The 21755-nt window shown below is 39.6% G+C and overlaps 1 protein-coding gene across 3 annotated transcripts in view; it reads right to left on the reverse strand.

Moving 5' to 3' along the window:
• ART3 (ADP-ribosyltransferase 3 (inactive)) overlaps positions 1 to 21755 on the reverse strand; it is a 103772-nt gene that overhangs the window by 7770 nt on the left and 74247 nt on the right. Inside the window, exons 1-6 of one of the 3 annotated variants that reach the window (XM_008143662.3) lie at positions 20433 to 20523; positions 18940 to 19017; positions 14020 to 14737; positions 2416 to 2448; positions 1474 to 1506; positions 74 to 103 (exon numbers count right to left, since the gene is read on the reverse strand). In XM_008143662.3, the coding sequence (XP_008141884.2) occupies positions 74 to 103; positions 1474 to 1506; positions 2416 to 2448; positions 14020 to 14737; positions 18940 to 19008 (883 nt within the window). In that variant the 5' untranslated portion in view covers positions 19009 to 19017; positions 20433 to 20523. Of the gene's footprint in view, positions 1 to 73; positions 104 to 1473; positions 1507 to 2415; positions 2449 to 14019; positions 14738 to 18939; positions 19018 to 19551; positions 19585 to 20432; positions 20524 to 21755 lie in introns of those variants that run through there. The other 2 variants (XM_054728169.1, XM_054728176.1) reach the window with 2 other exon arrangements.

A 21755-nucleotide genomic window follows, 5' to 3' on the forward strand; every position in this document is an offset into this window, starting at 1 on the left:
ATGCCCATCTGTTCCCATCCCTAAGGAGATGTCTTGCAAATGTAAAACCCCAGAGTTTATGAAAATGTCTTACCAGGGTCTTCAAGCTTCTGTTTCTTATCACCTAAGTTACAAAAAGAAACTTTCCATTTTAACGATAGAATAAAGTCATTGGAAGTTACTATAGTTATAACAAAACTATTTTCAGGTAATATGGCCATAAAGAACCATTTGGTAAATCCAGTAAATTAATGCTACTAAATTTAAGTGTTTGAGTCTAAATGCACCTTGGCTAACTGGACTGGAACCTTCCTCTGGCACCTCAAGAAAAACCATCACACCTGGACGGTGCGGCTCAGTGGTTGAGCGCAGACCCATGAACCAGGAGATCAGCGTTCAATTCCTGGTCAGGTTGTGAGCTCAATCCCCACTAGGGAGTGTGCAGGAGGCAGCTGATTGATGATTCTCTCTCATTAATGTTTCTATTTCTCTCTCCCTCTGCCTTCCTCTCTTTGAAATCAATAAAAATGTATTTTTTTAAAAAGGAAAATCCTGGGGGATCTCAATGAGCTAGAAAAATGTCTGGAAGAGTTAGCTAAGGTCCCTGTGAAGTGACCGTAAAATTTTGGCTGCAATGGGCCAATAAGAAGTGTTGCCAAGCAAGTCCTCAGGGGTATGATATGTTTCACATCAGTACAGGAAATTATTTTCCAAAACATCAAGTAAATTGCATACCTAAGGAAAGCCCAGATACCTTTTTCTCTTCAATAAAGAAAATCTTATTGTAGCTACATGGGCCAAACACATAATAAAAAATTTAAATGCACAGAGGTGATTTGGGCTACTAAACTCGGGGGAGAAAAACATCTAATCACCCAGATATTTTAATCAAATTATACCAAACATTAGCATATTTGAAAGGTATAAATGACTGACTTTTCTTTCAGCTAAATGGTATCACAGATTAATCTCAATGACTGAATACAGACCCTCAGATCTCTCAAGACTGACTAGCTCTTCAGGTCTCACCAACCTTATCCCCTAGAACAGTGGTCGGCAAACTCATTAGTCAACAGAGCCAAATATCAACAGTACAACGATTGAAATTTCTTTTGAGAACCAAATTTTTTAAACTTAAACTTCTTCTAACGCCACTTCTTCAAAACAGACTCCCCCAGGCCGTGGTATTTTGTGAAAGACCCACACTCAAGGGGCCAAAGAGCTGCATGTGGCTCGCGAGCCGCAGTTTGCTGACCACGGCCCTAGAATGTTTCCATGTTGTTCAGCTTTCCTGAATGCCAACTCTCATTTATAGAGAGGCAAATTTCCCCAGAATAGAGTCTTTCTCCCCCCCCCCAACCCCTTATATCTGCCAAGTTATTCCTTCATATCTGCAAAATACTTTTTCTTCAGCTAAGAATTGAATTTGTTAAATAAGAAAGAGCTACTAAATATCCATATAAGGATTATTTTTAAACATGAGAGCATACTTACCAGGGCTGGCAACATATATGGGTAGAAAATATTCTGAAATACAAACATGTTTTCATTATATAGTACTATGCTCAGACATTAATGTCAGGTTTATTAATGATAAAAATCTGAGTTGGCTTACATTTTAAGATACATACAAAATATGGTGAGATGAGAAATATAAAAATTTTAGTCTCAAAAACAAATGGATGCGGATTCATTTTAATTACATGAAGAAGAATTCATAGAAAAACTAGCCAGGAAGACAGCTAAAAATGTACCCTTATTTTCAAACTTTTTAATAAAGAAATTTTCAAAAAATTCTACTCAATGCATGCATCAGCCCAAGGTATTTTCTGGCAACTTTGATTCAAATCTGTTGGGCCTATCTGATAATGCTATTCTTGAATACTCTTAGAATTCCTGTTTACCTACCCTAAGCTTTCCCATGATCCTCTAAGAAGGATTATTTTTTGTTACATCCTCCTATCTTTCCCAGAGGAAGCTGAGACAGGCTGCATTACCATTTTGACCCTCCAGGCTCTCACCTTGAGCCATAGTCACTCTATTCCTTCAATAGTATCCCAAAAGTTATTTCCTAAAATATCAAAACATAGGATTATAAGTCTAGCTCTGTCAAGTAGGGGCATTGAGGAGTCCTTACACTCCTATAAGGATAAACTAGGGTCAGAGTGGAATGGTACTACATGCCCAAGTTAAATGTAGTGTTTGAAAGAACAGCCACAGGCAAGGTTGTGGGTGCGGATAGGGAAGGGATACAACCAGCAGAGGCTCCTGGGCACTCCACTGCTAAAAGGTAGTAGCAGTAGCACAATTTTGCCTTGAGAAATGAATGATGGCTGACAACATGACAATGTGGTCAGATAGCTCTGACCCATACCTGTGAGAAATGACACTGATATAATTCCCATTACAGAGATAATACTTTAAAGCATATCTTACCTATGTTCTCAACACAATTTTCCATTTTTAGTCCTGAAACATAAAGATAAAGCTTTATTAGTTAGACACAATTTACCCTGCAGAGCCACTGGTCTGTGGCTATTAGTAATTAATCTGTCATCTCCTAGTCTATCAGACCCATAACTTAGTAGGATGCAAACTGTAGAACAATTATATATTTATATTCATACTAGAGGCCCAGTGCACAAAATTCATGCATGGGGGCGGGGGGTGTCCCTCAGCCCAGCTTGCACTCTCTCCAATCTGGGACCCCTCGAGGGATGTCCAACTGCCCGTTTAGGCCCGATCCCACCGGACATCCCTCTGACAATCCAGGACTGCTGGCTCCCAACTGCTCGCCTGCCTGCCTTCCTGATTTCCCCTAACCACTTCTGCCTGCCAGCCTGATCACCCCCTAACCACTCCCATGCCAGCCTGACTGATGTCTAACTGCTCCCCTGCCAGCCTGTTTGTCCCCAACTTCCCTCCTCTGCCGGCCTGGTCACCCCTAACTGCCCTCCTCTGCAGGGTTGATTGCCTCCAACTGCCCTCCCTTGCAGGCCTGGTCCCTCCCAACTGCCCTCCCCTGCTGGCCATCTTGTGGTGGCCATCTTGTGTCCACATGGGGGCAGGATCTTTAACCACATGGGGGCAGCTATCTTGATCTTCTGTGTTGGAGTGATGGTCAATCTGCATATTACTCTTTTATTAGATAGGATAGAGGCCTGGTGCATGGGTGGGGACCAGCTGGTTTGCCCTGAAGGGTGTCCTGGATCAGGGTCGGGTTCCCTTGGGGCATGGAGAGGCCTGGGCGAGGGGCCTGTGGTGGTTTGCAGGCCAGCCACGCCCCTGGGGACCCAAGCAGAGGCCCTGGTATCTGGAATTTATTTACCTTCTACAATTGAAACTTTGTAGCCTGGAGCAGAGCCAAGCCTCCTGCTCGATCTGTGGATTTGTTTACCTTCTATAATTGAAACTTTCCTTGAGTGGAGGCCTGGGCCCGCAAGAGTGTGTGGAAAGCTTGGCTTCCTCTGTTGCCAGGGAAACCCAAGCCTCCCTTCTGGTAGCCATCTTGGTTGGGGTTAATTTGCATACTCTCCCTGATTGGTGGTGGGTGTGGCTTGGCTAGTGGGCATGGCTTATGTAGCAGAGTGATGGTTAATTTGCATATTACTATTTTATTAGAGAGGATTATAGCCATCAAATAGCAGTCTGATCTTTGATAAAACATCTAACATTTCTGGAATTCAGCTTCCTTATCTGGATCTTTTAGTGGGAGATTGCTTCAAATGACTTCCAAAGGCCATTCAAAGCTAACACTTAATGATTCTATTCTATGATTAGTCTGAAAAAGTTAGGAGAAAATTTAAGTATTTTTTCAACTAATCCTCTCTTCAGATATTAAATGTCCTCAACAGCAAACCTATCCTTTTACTGTGACAGTTCCTATCCATTGGAGAAAAAGAACCTCAATCAGAGCTTCAAGATCCTTGAATATATGAACAAAGATCCTTCACATGCATATGGAGAAACCAAGTTGGTCTGCTCCAGAACACTGATCTGTATGTAAGGAAATCCACAGTTTTCGGAGAGCAGAAACATGACATTTAATAGTATACTTTTATACCTTCTTGCCAGTGATGCCCTGCAAAAAATCATCAGTGCAGCAGTGATTTCCCTGAGACTTGACACAAAGGGGAATCTGCAGGCCTGCCCAACAGCAGTCAAGGCAAGAAGATCAGTGAGAGGGTGTTTAGATTTGGTGCCAGCATGAGCCATGGAGGGTTTCCCAGAATGTCACAAGAAGGTCTAGATATCCTATGGTCTCTTCCCCATGGCTGGCTAAATCACTGATCTAATCAAATTCAGTTATCTGTGGAGAAACCTCTCCATCTAAGATGGGGACGTTTCCGAGAGTCCTGGTTTCACTATAAGATATAGTCTTCTATAATCAGCTATCAAATCCTGCTCCACTTGTGGAGTTTGAACCAAGACTCCAGGTGACCATGTGCTGATCCAGAAATTAGTCAGATTTGTTAGAATCTGATGGTCCCCTGAGGCTAACCTCAGGTGTTTGGCTAGACTAGAAATTTAAAAAACAGTTCTTGAGACAATTACAAAATGTTGCCTCAGCAGAAGATGAGTGGGTGCAAGCCTTACGCAGAGGCTTAGTTGAGGGTTAGGTGAAGGTGAGGGGAATTGTGGATGACAAAGCTACAGATATGATAGATTCGGTCTGGGGACTAGGCACTGGAGGCACTAGCCTTTATCTTTTGACTGTAGCACAAATTAGAACATGTTTCTCAAAGTGTAGTCTTCCAATCACATACTTCAGAATCAGTTGGATGCTTATTAAAATTGAAAACTGCAGGACTCTAGCCAAGACTACTGATATAGAACTTCTGGTGGTGGTGCCTTGTAATCTGCATTTTAAACAAGCACTCCAAGTGATTTTTATGCACAAAATTTTTGAGAGCCTCCTCAGTACTATAGAATGGGTATCTTTTTTTATGCTTATGTATTTTATTGGAATTTCTGATAATTTTTTTTAAGTTTAAGGAGCACGGCATGATGGTTTGATTTACAGACTAGTATGCTGTGAAATAATACCATATAGGTTCAGCTAACACCTCAGGATGGGTATCCTTTAATGTTTAACATAGTTCCATTTATTCAAGACTTCATTTCTCCTCCCTATTTGACACTGGATTTAATTTTTCATTAGTATTTTCAGCAGCAGGAAAGTAATCAAACTATTTTGAGTTTCTAAAGAAGTAATAGGATTAAAAATGGATAAGAGATTGACCCAGAAATAAACAAGAGAAGGCATAAATATTATATATAAGAATGATAAAGGGAATATAAGCATAGATTCAATAGGTGTGAAATATATGAGTTACTGTGAATCAATTTGAAATATAAGACAAATAAGCAAATTCCTAAAAAATTTTTAAAAATATCAAGAATAAACAGAAAAATCGAATAATATTATAACTATTAAGTAGTTTAAATTTTTTCTACAAAGAAAATACCAGGATAATTTGGTTATTACATAGTACTAAAGAAGGGTGCTACTCAGAACCCTGGAGATCTTCAAAGGATTTCTCTTTGAAGTATTTTGCAAAATACTGATGAGCTTATATGTGTGAGGAAATTACCCAAGGCCAGGGAAAGACCCATAGGATCAAGAATAGTGCCTTTTCCCACAAAACACACTGAAAAACCTATAAGTTGACATTTTAGCAGAGAACTCTATAGTAAGAACCCTGAAAAGCAATAGTAAATTAAGCCCTCCCAGGAGTTCCCTATTTCCTTCAGATCCTAAGAAATTACAGATGTCTGTGACCTAACTCATAGCTGACAGGTGATAATAAGACTACAGCAGAATTGCCCTGGTGGGTTTCTCATTAGTTAGAGCAGTGGTCGGCAAACTCATTAGTCAACAGAGCCAAATATCAACAGTACAATGATTGAAATTTCTTTTGAGAGCCAAATTTTTTAAACGTAAACTTCTTCTAATGCCACTTCTTCAAAATAGACTCGCCCAGGCCGTGGTATTTTGTGGAAGAGCCACACTCAAGGGGCCAAAGAGCTGCATGTGGCTCGTGAGCTGCAGTTTGCCAACCACGGAGTTAGAGCATTGGCCCCTCGCCAAAGGGTCGTGGGCTCAATTCCTGGTCAAGGGCACATACCTTGGTTGCAGGTTACCCAATCCCAATAGAGGCGTGTGTAGGAGGCAACCAATCAATGTGTTTCCCTCATGTAGATGTTTCTCTCTCCTCTCCTCTCTCCCTTCTACTCTCTAAAAATCAATAGAAAAATATCCTCAGTTGAGGATTGAAAATAGTAATAAATAAAAATAAATAAGTAAAAATATTTTTTAAATGATCCCTTGTCATATTAAAATTTTACCTCCAATTAAGGGCCAAACTTGGTTCCTAAGGCCTTAGCCACTTTCACAAACAGGTGGCTGCCCGTCTATTAGACCTGAAGTTTCTGAACAGTAGCAGAGGTGTCCCTGAATGCTAGAACAAATTCACAAGATACCAAAGGATACTTTAAAATATCAAGATAAACACAGTCATCGTTGGTATTTGTCAGATACTGCATGAACTACTAGCTTGAGGTAGAATGCAGTTTCAAAATTGTATCATGTTACATTCTTTTGATGATACCATACATTTGCAAAGTTGGTTTTCAGCAGTTGTGATAAAAAGCATATATATGTAAAAATTAACATGGATCAGGAAATAAGGTAGTGTCTAAACTAATTTCAAGGTTTAAGAAGTTGTACAGTATCCAATAGGCATATACATTCTATTAGCAAATTATTATGGTTAAGAATGAAAGAATAGTACTTTAAAAAATTGTGTGGAGGTGGGCAAAGGAGGAGAAAATGGGGATATCTGTAATAGTTTTAACAATAAAAATAAAGTTTAAAAATTTCTGTGTATTCTTTTTTCAAACAGCTACTAAGATGTTAGGAAATAAATGCTTATTGAGTTGTTTGACATTACCTAGTAAGTGGAACTTTGGGGTACTTCATTTAGCCTAGAGACACTGAAATAAATTATGATAACACTAAGGAAAGGACCATGAACTGAGAAAGTCTGAAAAGCTCTGCATTAGCCATTACAAAAGCCTTACCTACTAATTTACCAAACTACTGACTCAATGGGAGCCATACTTACAAGACTTCACACCTGAAAAGATAGCATAGTTCTCTAACAAAACAGCCTGACCCCACGTTGGACAAATCCAATAGAAGGCTGCATCCATCCATTATAATGATGATAACTTGTTCATTGCCTTGGATGCTCTACATGAAGAGCTGAACTTCAAATGACCCAGGCAAAGAGAACATCTACGTTTATGTATACTCATGTGCCAACACTACTGCCCTAGCTATATGATCAGGCCATTGAGACACCCAGGATTGAATTACTAAAGATAAAGCCAATGCAGTCCTCTCTATGGAAATAAATGCAGTAAATACAACTCATGAACTCAATCTTTATGTTACACACAAATATGCCCATATGAAGTGACTCCTTATAAAGAAAAGCCTCTGGAGACCAACAAAGCAAATCAAGCATGTGCCTCCATTGTCTATAACCTACCACAGTAAGGGAATCATTATAAAGGACTAGGACTTCAAATGAAAAATTCTACCAGCCTCCCCAATGAATATTTCTACAGGACTGACAGGCCTGGCTATCTTCAGCTATTTACAAGTTGCCTACAATCTTGCTAACCTCTGCCTTGACTGAGTTCCCAAACACCAACAAATTAGGAGCTGGAGAATGAAAGGAATTGGAGGAAGAATATATTCCTCTCCTTTTTGCATGGTTGTGCTTGTTCGAACTGATGTGGGTAGATATTCATAAAATACCAGCTTTTACTTCAGTAAATGAACATATATTTCATATGATCTCAGTAAACAGACTGATCATATTAATCAGATAAAAAAATACTAGTATATGAAACTGGTAGCTGATTTTGCTTCCAGTGGTTCTACAGCTACTCTCCTCTGTCTGCAGAAGTCACCACGGGAACTCATCATTATGAAAATGACAGCTGATTTGGATCATCCCCTGGGGGAGGTGACAGACTATAATGGGTTGGGATGATAGCTCCCAAAGATCCTGTCTCCTGATATTCACACCCTTATGTAATCCTCTCCTCTTGAGATGTCACTTCCATGATTAGGTTGCAAAAGACTGACTTGCTGGCAGTTTCCTGTTTCTCTTGCTCACTCTGGGGAAGCAAGCTGTGTCATGTTTAATGATAAAGAATGTAGCCTAATTACACAGCTAACCACCTTTATCAATTTTCTACAACAGTGGTCGCCAACTGGTGGTCCTTGGACCATTGGTGGTCCGTGAGGTCCAAAAGGTTGGTGACTGCTGGTATAGAAAGTTAACCTGTGATGATTCTCATTCTCCCTTGAGGAAGGATAAAGGTTTTTGTTACCACAATTCACTCCTATCATTTTGAATGAATACCAAGTTTAGTATCTTTGACCACCAGGAATTGTATTATCTAGTGGGACACCAATGGAACTATTATTATTATTATTATTATTATTATTATTATTATTATTATTAGCTAACTAGTTTCTGTAAGGCCCACAACACATTTTTATCTTGGAAATCATAAGCAAGTTCAGAACAGTAGCACAGGACTGTGTTAGCATTAAATTTAGCATGATATAACTTTTTAATCCCTTTTAGAAATATTGTCTTTTTTCATCCAAAATTACAGTTAGTCACAGTGGAACAAGGTTCTGATTATATCCTCCTGGCTTATTTCTAAGAAAGCTCTGGTGTCCTAGCTGGTTTGGCTCTGTGGTTAGAGTGTTGGCCTGCAGACTGAAGGGTCTCAGATTCAATTCCGGTCAAAGGCACAAACCTCTGTTGCACTCTCCATCCCCCACCCTGGGTCGGGGTGCTTGTAGGAGGCAATCAACCCAAGGTACATGTCTCTCTTACATCGATGTTTCTTTCTCTCTCTCTCGCTCTCTATCTCTCTCTCCCTCTGCTTCTCCCTCTCCCTCCCTCCCTCCCTCCTTCCTTTCCACTCTCTCTAAAAACCAATGGAAAAAATATCCTTGGGTGAGGATTATTAACAAACTAACAAAAGTTCTGGTTATTGTCCTTCATAGTGTTTCAAAAAGCCTAGCTTCAATGATCTAGCTTTGAGCCTAGGTTCCCATTAGTTATCTCTAGATGGCAGCAGAAGACATTGGTTAGACTTCAGTTTGGAATTAAATCAACACAATCAAGTGCAGTGGTCTGACTTTGTCAGAGCTCTCCAAATAGTACATGTGAGCCTCCACAAAGGTCTCCCTTTGTGGCTGGTTTGAACATTAACCTGCCATGTAGCCTCTGCTTGATCTTGTGGGCTGGCTCACAGAGGTGTGCCCTCCACTTTCCCCTTCCTCACATGGGGCTCACAACTCACTAGCCCATGCAGGTCTGAGTTCCTGCTCATTCTGAATCCACCCAATGGTTCCACCCTTCTTGTTCATCATAATCCCATTCGCAAACATGGATTCTGTGGGCTTCATTGCCCATCTCTGTTAATCAACCAAATACCAGTGATTTATTTGGCCTATAGCTACTGCAGCCAGGGTTCCTGTAGAACCAATTCCTCTACAAATGGCATGTGGCTAAATGCATCAGGAGCACCAACATGGCATTGTTTTGACAGTCCAGATGCAACTGGATTTCTGGCTGTGATGTGCTGGTAAAGTTGAACAAGTTCTGCAGTGGAGGTTAGGGTATCCTGATTTGTAGTATTTGCTGATTTCTATGGTATAACTATCAACCATGGCCAATTTCAAGCTACTGTGATGTATGAGGAGGTGGGCTGCCGCCTGGCCCCCAATATTTCCAAATTAATATTTTCTAGTCTCTTTCATTTGTGTGCGGCCTCCTCCAGAGCCCGAACCCTGAACCTGAACCCTGAACCATGCGGGACGTTGGGGGGACACTTGCAACTGGGAAGACATATGTGCCCACAATCAGTTCCCATAAGCTGGTATGAGCTGTCTTCAACCTACTTGGTTTTTGGTCAGGTCTAATGCAGGGCTGATAAGGAGAATGAGCACCTTTCCTCTCTACACAAATTTACTCACTCCAATCATCATCTGCCCCTCCAGGTGAATAATTAATCTTATTTACTTGCAACTAAGGGGCAGGACTAGGGTAAGGCAAATGAGGTGCCGAGTGCAAACTTTAAGAGATGCACACTTTTAGCGTCATGCAAATGCAGATGCTGCAAGTGTACAAACCTGAAACTGAGGATCTCCTTAAATTTTGTGTCCCAGGCACCTCAATGGCTACATAGCTTCTGCCATTAATTGTAAGTGAATCAGCCATCCAACCAGGCATGATGTCTCATTGGCACTTCCCCACCCTATTCTTTTTTTATCTCATATGCCTTGGTCACATGGAGTCAAACCTAAATGTCCATCCCACTTCTGAGGTCCTACTGCAATACTCACTCTGCATTACCAGCAGCTGTGGTTTTGTGTTGGAAGCCGCCCATTGTCCTCACTAGCAGAGAGGTGTGGACAAGGAACCCAGAAGGCTGGTCAACCTTGAAGCTCTGAAAGGTCAGAGCCAACCACCCACTGTTTGTTGAGACAATGGTAGCTGAAGCAACTTCCACCTTTTAGTTTTATGTAAATCCTTGCTGATTGGAATTGCCTGCCTAAGGGCTATGGGTGTATCCCAAAACCTGAATAAAAGGGATAGCAAGGCCAGAGCGGGGTGGAGTCCTTCCTCTTGAGCTGGGCTCCCACCTGGCCCCCAATATTTCCAAATTAATAGTTTCTAGTCTCTTTCATTTGCGTGCGGCCTCCTCCAGAGCCCGAACCCTGAACCCTGAACCCTGAACCACACGGGACATTGCGGGGGGGGGGGGGGGGAGGGGGAGGGCACTCACAGTTTTGGGTTCAGAAAAGTAATCACACTCATAAGACCCCAAAAGGCCATCACCTCACCAGATTTGCAGAAGAATGCAAGGCAGGGAACATGGCATACTGTTTAGCAATGGACATCATGATATACATCTCTTCAATGCAAGTCCTTACAGAATTCCAGGGCTATTAGCCCCCAGAATGATGCTCAGTTACAAGGAAACAAGAGTAAACAAATGGGTGCAGGAACTATCCTTAGTAGCCTCATGTCACATATCTGTCACAGAAAACAGTATCTCTTATACCAGTCTATGAATGTACTTCCATGACTCAGCAAGAAGAACACCTGGGTATGTCACAATACATTCAGGAATGCCCAATACTATAACTTTCCCCAAAGTATTTACAGTTTATTCATAATCCAAGCAGATAAGATTACGTTTACAATTAGGCAGTTTACCATTAATCATTTCCACCTTTAGTAGATTTCAGAGAAAAGGTGCTAGAAGATCAACTGGAGGCCATTTTCATAGAAAAAAAGTAGAAAGAGTTTTGTTAACCCTTTACTCACATACACCAAGGCATATCATAACATTTCAGAATGTTATGGATATAGAAAACATCATAAAACCTTCCAGAGAAAAAAAGCAGGTCTCATTCAGATTTAGTACTCAGAATGGCTTCATACTTTTCAATCGCAGCACCAGAAACTAGAAGCCAGTGGAGGAAGCTCTTTAAAATTCCTAGGAAAACAATTTCTTTTTTTTTTTTCTTCTTTTTATTGATTTTTTACAGAGAGGAAGAGAGAGGGATAGAGAGTTAGAAACATCGATGATAGAGAAACATCGATTAGCTGCCTCTTGCACACCCCCCACTGGGGATGTGCCCGCAACCAAGGTACATGCCCTTGACTGGAATTGAACCTGGCTGGGACCTTTCAGTCCACAGGCCGACGCTCTATCCACTGAGCCAAACCGGTTTCGGCTGGAAAACAATTTCTGAAACAGAAATACCAATCTACACATACTGTTATTCAAGCCTAAAGGTAGATTTTTCAGACATGCAGTCTTAAAACATTTGCCTCAATGTCCTTTTTCTCAGAGAACCCTTAACCCACCAAACAAAGGAGGATTCAAGGAAGAGGAAGAAATCCAAGATACAGGGGATTCTTCATAGGGGAGAAGCAAAAGAAAGTCGCAGAATAGTAGTAAAAAGAGATGTCAGTGTAAGGTTTGAGGCACAGGAAACTGGAGTTGGAGACCACAAAGACATATTAAAAGAGAGGTTTATTCTGCAGTAATGAGCGAGATTCATTACGGAGGTAGAGAAACCAGGAAAGTGAGAGGGGGAGAAGGAGGAGGGACCCAACCAGACTGCCTCCTGCAGAACAGAAGGAAGAGGAAGACAGTGACAAGTGGAAGTATGGAGAGGCCTTTTAAGGGAAGGAAGAGGAAAAGGGTGGGCCCAGGGCAGAACTGGAAGGGGTGGGCCCCAGGGCACTCAGCACGCGCTGATTGGTGGTTCAATGTCTTGGGGATGTCTTGGCGTCAGACGCCTGGTAACGTCAAAACTGCGCCCACCAGTAGGTGTGGGGAGTATCTCACAGTCAGGATATTCAACAAGCCTAGAGAACACAGCATACAGCAGGATGGTGGGGGAATACAGAAGAAGTATAACCAGAAAAGAAAGAAAAAGAGATAGTATCTGAATGTATTAAGAGGAGACTTATATTTCTAAGGATCTGGAGGTAAACTATTGATAGTATATAAAAAACTAAGGAAACAACAAATAAAATCATACTTAGAGGTACTTAAAAAGGTACCAGTCTTTACTACACAGGGAGAATGGAAAAAAAGGAAATGCACGAATACTGAGGATGAGGGTGGTGATTACCAGAAAGTTTTAGTTTACTGACCTACCAGCTATTTCTAATTCCCTTCTCCCTTACCTCCCTGGAGTATAGAGACTGAAAATGCTAATTACCCCCTTTCCAAGCTTTTCTTTTTTTAAAAAAATATATTTTATTTATTTCAGAGAGGAATGGAGAGGAAGAGAGAGACGGAAACATCAATGATGAGAGAGAATCACTGATTGGCTGCCTCCCACATGGCCCCCACTGGGGACTGAACCTGCAACCCAGGCATGTGCCCTTGACCAGAATTGAACCCAGGATCTTTCAGTCCACAGGCCGATGCTCTATCCACTGAGCCAAACCAGCTAGGGTCCAAGCTTTTCTTATAGTTATGAATGACCAAGTGGCTGTTACAGTCAATGATAATCAGAAATCTAAGCGTTTCTAGGAAAATGTTTACATTCCTGATTAAATAGGCAGATTTGGCTGCCATCCCTATTCCCCTTCATTTTGTCTTGAACATGAATTGATGTCAACAGTTACAACAGTCACACTGCAAATATGAATCAGTAAAACCAACATGCTAAGATTGGTGGGACAGAAAGAATCTAAGTTACTGATGAAATAGAGCTATCAAATAAGTTCTCTGTTAAAGATGAATGCAATAAATAATTCCTAATTATGGAATATGAGAGCTAAATATTCATTCTATATACTGTGAATTAAACAGGTAAAAATCAAGAATTAACATGCTGAAGCATTTTATTTACTTAGAACCATGACACTAAGTACCTGAAAAAATAGCTAAAAAAAAAAAAAAAAAAAAATGGAGGCCACAAAGAGTGGCAAATGGGAATGGGAATGGGTGGGAAGGGGGCTGCTACTTTTCACTGTAAGCCTTATAGTAGTATTTTGGCCCAGGTACTTCTTTGCTGTGGGGGGCTGTTCAATGCAGTTTAATAGTGTCCTTGGACTCTACACAGTAGATACTAGTAGCAACTAGGGATAGTGTGACAACTAAAAATGTTTCCAGCCTTTGCCAAATGACCCTGAAGGGCAAACTGCTCCTGTTTGAAAACGATGGCCTCATCGTACTATTTTATTTTTTTTTAACTTCCAATAATACTGCAAATGTATTACTTTGATAAAACTAATTTTGGGGGAAGGTGGGAGGTTGAAACTAACATCATGAAAAGAGCTAGACTAGAGACCACCAATGTCATTTCTTCTTTCAAAAACCTCTCAATTTCTTTCCTAACCTCTCCCTGGTCCTAAGAATGCTTCTCCTCCCCTGCCAGACAAGCACAGACAGAACAGAGATACATACCTCCTAGAAATGCACACTCGTAATGGCTGCAGGTCTTATTTGTGCTTCGAAGGATAAGATTATTGCTAGCCCCATCCTGTGACACATGAAAAATCTCATTCAGGGGTATTATAATAATTCTTCCACTTTCGTTTTCTTTATCAAAAAATTTTCCAATGGCAACCCCAAAGCATGTGTGAATGGTTAACAGAATGTGTTGGTCACTTGCTGCTTGAGGTTTGGCTGAATGTGCCAAGGTGAAATGGCCAAGTCTGGCTTGGTTTAGCCCTCCAAAGGTAAATGAAGTACCCTGGATTGTGCTGTACACCACATTTTTGTAGCTATCCTCACAAGGTCTCCTCAGCAATTGCAGGGCTTTGGTCAGGTAAAAATGGAAAGCTTTGAACTGGAAGCCATAGATATAATCTTTTCGAGACTGGCCAGCCATCTTCACAGCTTCATTGAACAGATGGTAAAAGGAAGTTTGCTCTTGAGCTTCGGAAATATATGCCATCAGGGCTATTCCATGGTTATCCTTAAAACTCATAGGGAGAGAGAGCTGAGTCTTCTGAGCTTCCCATTTGGCTTTTGCATTTTCCCACACATCCTCAAAGAGCTGATGGCTTGCTTTTTCTTCCTTGAGCAGTTGGGGAACATATTTGATTTCCATCCTGTCAGTACATTTCTGGTATTCGTCATCAAATGCATTATCTGCCATGTCTAACATATTAGCCTTTACCTTCAAAAGAAAAGGAAATTAATATTCTTGAAATAAGATATCTGGTGTGTCTTTTTCTCTCACATTACTACCTCCACACTCTCATACCCTGCCAAGAATCTCTCCCTTGCTTACAACCAAATTTGGATTTCTTTTTCTTTAAAAAAAATTTTTTTTATTGATTTCAGAGAGAAAGGGAGAGGGAGAGAGAAATAGAGATTGGCTGCCTCCTGCACACCCCCTACTGGGGATCAAGCTCACAACCTGGGCATGTGCCCTGACTGGGAATTGAGCTTTGATCTCCTGGTTCATAGGTCAACACTCAACCACTGGCTGGGCTGGATATGTTTTTTTATGTAGAAAGTATATCCCATTGCTACTGATAATTTTTCTCAGCTATGACCTATTTGTGTGAAAGAGTAAATGTTAATGGGTAAGATATGGGTAGGATTATGACTGTAACTCATTTATTTGAACCTTGTGGTGCAGAGGAAAAACCATTGAGTATAAAGTTGAAGAAATGGGTGGCAATCCTGGCTTTGAAAATATTCTTAGCCAGATTTCCTCAACTCCTCAAAACTGTTGAGTGAATATAAAATTATCGTGCATGATCAATACATAATGGCAATATCACCCCTCTTCTTTTTAGGACATTCCCTAGTCCATGTGGTTTGGGTAGGACTGATTCTGCACCTTCAGCCCCAGTAATAAGCAATAAATCAGGCTTAAAAATCAGAGCACTCTTTCTTTCTCTACAATCACAAGCTCTAAGGATAATATTGACTTGGGGAAGCCAATAGTTATCCGTTTAGTTCCATGGAAAATCCTATCTTTAAATAAAACCAATAAAGAAGCCCCAATAACATTATTTTAAGCCCTGGGTTTAGCTACCTGAAGACTGTATTTTACCTTAGTCATAAGAAGCAACAAATGCCCTATTTGCTTGAGCACGTTTGTATTGTTTCTGCTATGTATAACTGAAAAAGCCCAATCCACCTTTAAATAATACATATGAGAAACAGAGTGGTGTAATGTAATTAACACTAGGTTAGGGTCAGAAAGGTGTGGGTTCAAATTCCATTTCTGTTACTAACTAGGTACTAATTAAGTATGAGGAAGTTATTTGACATTTCTGAGCTTTAATCTTTTCATATAAACATGAGGCTAATGTAAGGAAACACGTGTTAATTATAATTCTTTTGTAAGGATTAACTGATATAATGAATAAATGCAAAATCTTAGCTCCATGCCTGGCACATGTCAAGCCTTCAACAAACTGTGATTATTTTTAGTTATCTCATTATAGAAATATATTTATTATATTGTAAATTATTCAAGAATAGGATCTGCATTATATTTCTCTTTTGAAGTCCAAGCATCTACACATTGAAGTGAATTAAATAAAACCCTGTAATAAACTACTGATCACAAAATAGGATAAGCAAATCTGCCCAGGGATACCATTTAAGGGTTTCTACAAATGAAAAGATAATGCCCTCCAGCCCTGGCCGGTTTGGCTCAGTGGATGGAGCGTCGGCCTTCGGACTGAGGGGTCCCGGGTTCGATTCCGGTCAAGGGCATGTACCTTGGTTGCGGGCACATCCCCAGTAGGGGGCATGCAGGAGGCAGCTGATCGATGTTTCTCTCTCATCGATGTTTCTAATTCTCTGTCCCTCTCCCTTCCTCTCTGTGAAAAATCAATAAAATATACTTAAAAAAAAAAAAAAAGATAATGCCCTCCACATCATTCCCTCTTCCCACTATTCTATACTACTTTTATGGCACACTGGTTGCATAAGCTATACTCTCAGTTGGAGACCTTAGAGATTTTATAGACACAGATTGAGTAACTTGTCTGGAACTGAAATTTGAACCTGAGCAATCTAGTTCTAGAGTCTGTCCCCTTAATTAAAATGTTATTTCCAGTGATGAAGACCATTGGAATTTATGTAGCACTTCTATAGGGTTTAATTTTGTTCTCATAACAACCCATATGAAAGGTTGGAAGGACAATTCATAACACCATTTTACAAATGAAGCAATTATACTGGCATCAGAAACTATTTTTCTTGATCACCTGACACAGAATATTCTTCTGTGAAAAACCTCTGTACTCCTGTGTCTGTAGGTCAGTTTCTTGAAGTGGGAATTTGAGCTTCAGGAGACTAAATCACTGCTGTCTCCTAGCCAAGAAATTCACTTTCCTCTGCAGCACAGAATGTACCAGAGAGTATTCTGGGCACCAATGCCTGTTTTATCTTTAAGACTTCAACATATTACAAGACATCATACCCTGAAACTACCACCTCCTATACTCTTCTATATCACATCAGAGTTGATCCAATATGTTCCTGTCTGTTCTATGCCTCTAACCAGACTGCACCAGTCTAATTTTAGACATCAAGTCTTTCTGGACCAAGGCCACAGTTGATTGTGTGTTCTGTACAGTGAGTGCCTGGAACAGTGAAAAAGTTCACAAATGCCACCACTGTTCAGGGACCACTGGATGGACATTAAAGGGACAAGTACAAAAGGCTAGGTGAACACACTGGTTATATATTTTATTCCTCTGTTTATCCATTGAAACAAATGCAAAATTAAATTACCAAAAATTTATTACAAAAATGTAGAAATGATCTAAATGTTCAGAAAAGAAATTATAGAAATGCATAGAAAACACTTTAAACTTTTGTTGCAAAAGAATATTAAAAATGTAAATCAAAATCACACAGTGAGATACTACTTCATATAATTTAGGGTGGCTATTTTAATAAGAAATAAAGGAAATTAAGTGTTGGCAAGGATGTAGAAAAATTGAAGCCTCATACACTGCTAATGGGAATGTAAGATGCAGCCACTGTGGAAAACAGTTAAACAGTTCCTCAAAATGTTACACATAGAGTTACCATATGACCCAACAATGCCACTCCTAGATATATATACAAGATAATTAAAAATATATGTTCACACAAAAACATATACATGAAAGTTCATAGCAGCAGTACTCATTCATAAGAAAAGTGGGAACAACCCAAATGTCCATAAATTGATTCATGGATAAACAAAATGTGGAATAACCATACAATGGAATATTATTCAGCTATGAAATGAAGTACTAATATATGCTACAACATAGATAAACCTTGAAAACGTTATGCTCAATGAAAGAGGCCATACAAAAGGACAGACATTGCTTAATTCCATTCAGATGAAATGTCCACAATGTCCAGAATAGGCACATCCATAGACACAGAAAGCAGACAGGTGGGATAGCCAGGGGATGCAGGGAAGCAGGAAATGGAACTGAATGCTAATAGCTATAGGGCTTCTTTTTAGGTTGATGAAATGGTCTATAATGAGACAATAGTGAAACTATGCACAACATGGTGAATCTACAAAAACTACTGAATTGTGAATTTTTATATGTAAATTATATCTCAGTAAAAATTCACACTATAGTACAGGCAACAGAATATATAATCATTCTATAGACAATGGATCAGACTATTAAATTAAAAAATAAATTTTTAAGAATTCAAGATATTTTAAAGGAGGTACCTCAAGTCAATGGACAAATAATCAGTGGTGACATGACAGCTAACAATGTGGGGGGAGGGGATTAAGTGAGATACCTGGCTCATATTTAACATAAAAATATGTTACAGAATATGTAAGGATTCAACTTCAAAAAATAAAGTAATAAAAGTTCTATCAGAAAAATACAGTATGTGGTCAAAATAGTGAAAATGATAATTATATAGTAGTTTAATAGAAAACATGTAACCAAATATTGCAGTGTCATCTTATTTGTAAAAAAATACATATTTCCAGAATATTTAGTGACCCAGAGAGACATTTATAGCACAGTATTAACTTAAAAAGGCAAAAAACATATGTACTGTATGAACCCATTTTGTAAATTAAATACACAGAGAGAGAGAAGCCAAGAAGACTATACATCAACAAATTAGAGTCTTTCCCCACTGAGTAGAGAGATTGTGGATGATTTTTACTCTCCTCTTTTTGCTTAATTCTAATTTTTTCAAACGTCTATAATTAACATGTATCAAATGTGTAAAATGAAAAGACGAAAGCTTCTTGAAAAACTGATTTATCTATCCCAACTGCTCTCATATGCATTATGAACCACACGGATGCCTTAGGTAATGTTATATCAAGAGTTCCTAGCCCAATGACCATGTACTTCCCATTTCCAACATTACCTGGAAGATATTCATTAGAATCATAGCTGACAGCAGCATGGTGACCATTTCAAAATTTCCTGTCTTCATTTTTCTCTTCTAAATTAAAATGAAAAAATTTCTAATTAATAGACTTAAAGAGACTTACGTATAGTGTTAGAGCACTATACACTATATATATTTTCTTTTTTATTTATTTTTATTTTTTATTTTATTGATTTTTCACAGAGAGAAAGGGAGAGGGATAGAGAGCTAGAAACATTGATGAGAGAGACACATCGACCAGCCGCCTCCTACACACCCCCGATAGGGGATGTGCCCGCAACCAAGGTACATGCCCTTGACCGGAATCGAACCTGGGACCTTTCAGTCTGCAGACCGACGCTCTATCCACTGAGCCAAACTGGTTTCGACTCACTATATATATTTTCATTCTGGGTGGAAGTAGGTATCATGATAGTCAGGAAGTGATTACCAATAAATTCCAATGGTTGGAAAGGCCTGGATTTTGTCTGCTTGTCTAACACCCCCATTTTACAGATGAGGAAACAAAAACTCAAGAGAACTTCAGCAATTTGCTCAAGATTAAATCTATCCATTTCCATTCTCCTCTAGATATGTTGTTTCTCCTACCATAGTCACTGGTGCTCATATTTTCTTGCTACATCTCTCCTCAGCATACTCAGAAAATTAACACTAACAAAAACAAAAACGTTTCAAAATTGGTCTCCCAACTCCCAGTTTCTAAGAATTCTCCAGGAGTTAGAGACCATGTACATCATCCACTCTTCTTTCCTTGTTGCAAATCAAGTCATGCCCATTTGGGTATAATGGAGATGATGAAGCCAGTAGTGGTACAAAGCAGAAGGTTATCCAAGGGTACCTCCTTCCCCTTCAATATTCACATTCAAGAGAAGCCCACGGATAAAGTGTCTTGCATAACTTTCTGAAGGCAGGAATGAGAATAAGAAGGAACTGGGTAGGCAGCAATTCTAATAAGATTATACAACTCTGCTGGCTGAACGCCCAATATTCATCACAGTGTTTATGAGACTGAAAGGGGTAAGTAGGAGGGCAAGAGGCCCTAAGAGCTGACGCTGTCCCAGAGTCAATAAATGATCCATTAAAGGTGGTCTACAGTTCCTTCCACATAATTACAATACAGTTAACATTACTGAAACTGAACTAAAATCTCTATTTTATCGTACCAATCACCATATTCTGGCATCTGAACATGGGAATGAAAGCACAGAGAAAAGAACATAGTCTTCCCTTTGGCCCTAGGTCCCTGCCTTTATTTAGGAGCTATTTGTTTCACTAAAGATATTAAAATATACTATCAAACATACCACTTTTGTGTCAAACTTCCCTTTCCAAAAAAGATTCGGTCTGTAAGACTTGGCAAATTAACTGTCACAAAGCAGTATGTGCCAAGAAAGCTAGGAAACCAGGTTTTGTTTTGTTTTAAATTCTTCACTGCTGTAGTCTGAGTGTAAATAAGTAAAAATGTTTACCTGGCTTTTCTGCTTGTGGAGATTTAAATGATGCTAGGTCTCAAACTGTTTCCCCACTCTCTCAGTTGTGAGCGTGTCTTCAGAATGGGAGGTTGTTGACAGTGAGAGCTGAGAAGGGAATGCTTTTCTTTTTATAAACACCCCCAGCAGTAGCTTGGCAGTGGCACATTACCCCATTTGTGTTCTGCTATTTATATCTGGCCCCCACACTATCCCTTGGAATCACTGCTGTTAACACATGAAATCTCCAAGAGGCTTGTAAAGCCACAGCAATTCCCTCTAACCACACAGCGTGTTTAGTTCAGAGCCCTTAATGTTGGGCTTCTCAAAGAGTGATCACTTCCCATTCCTAACCCTTTGACTCTGAGATGTCAAACTAAAGCAAGACTTTACCCTAGCTAGATGTTTCACATACCTAAAGGGACTTGCTGTGTTAATTGCTGGCAATGACGATGGTTATCACCATTCATTCAACCAGCTTACTGCATTTCAGGTACTGTGCCAGATGCTGGGATACACTAGCAAGCAAAACAAAGTACTGAGAAGCATATACAATCTAATGAAAGATATGAATATGTATACTTAATCAGAATACATGTTAAGAATCTTAAGTATAGACAAAGTCTAGTGACAGCACTAAGAAGGGAAGGATTTGGTAACAATACCTGCAACTGTAACTCTCATCTGAGTGAAGTACAGATAGTGAATATATTGACTACATGCTGAAGAACACTTAAGAGTTCACTGACTGGATAAAAAAATAATTGAGTGCCCTAGGAAATTCATGCAGATGTACATCAAAATACATTAATCGAATGTATTAGATAGTAGCTCTATTCATAACAGCCCCAAACTGTAAATCATCAAAATGCCTATCAAAAGTAGAATGGATAAATTGCGGCAGATCATACAATGGATTTTTTGGAATATTGAAATTAATAACCTCTAATGACATATAACAAATGTGGATAAATCTCACAAACAAAATTATGACTAAAAGACACACATGTGCATATACTACATGATTTAATTTACATAGAGTACAAAACCAGACAAAACACATCTATGGCCTTAGATGTCAGAGCAGTGGTTATTCTAAGTGGGACGTATTAACTGGAAGAGAATAGGCACAGGGGAGCACCTGGGATGCTACTTAGGTTCCGTTCTTGGTTCTGGGTGTTGATTACATTGTTATTGTGAAAATTCACTAACCTATGTATTTATGTGTGTTTTTCTGTGTTGTGTGTGTATACATATATATATTACTCAATGAAACATTTTAAATTATCATAAAGTGCATCCACTTTATAAAAACCCATCTCA

This window comes from Eptesicus fuscus, chromosome 2, assembly GCF_027574615.1.
Source record: "Eptesicus fuscus isolate TK198812 chromosome 2, DD_ASM_mEF_20220401, whole genome shotgun sequence".
Lineage (NCBI taxonomy): Eukaryota > Metazoa > Chordata > Mammalia > Chiroptera > Vespertilionidae > Eptesicus > Eptesicus fuscus.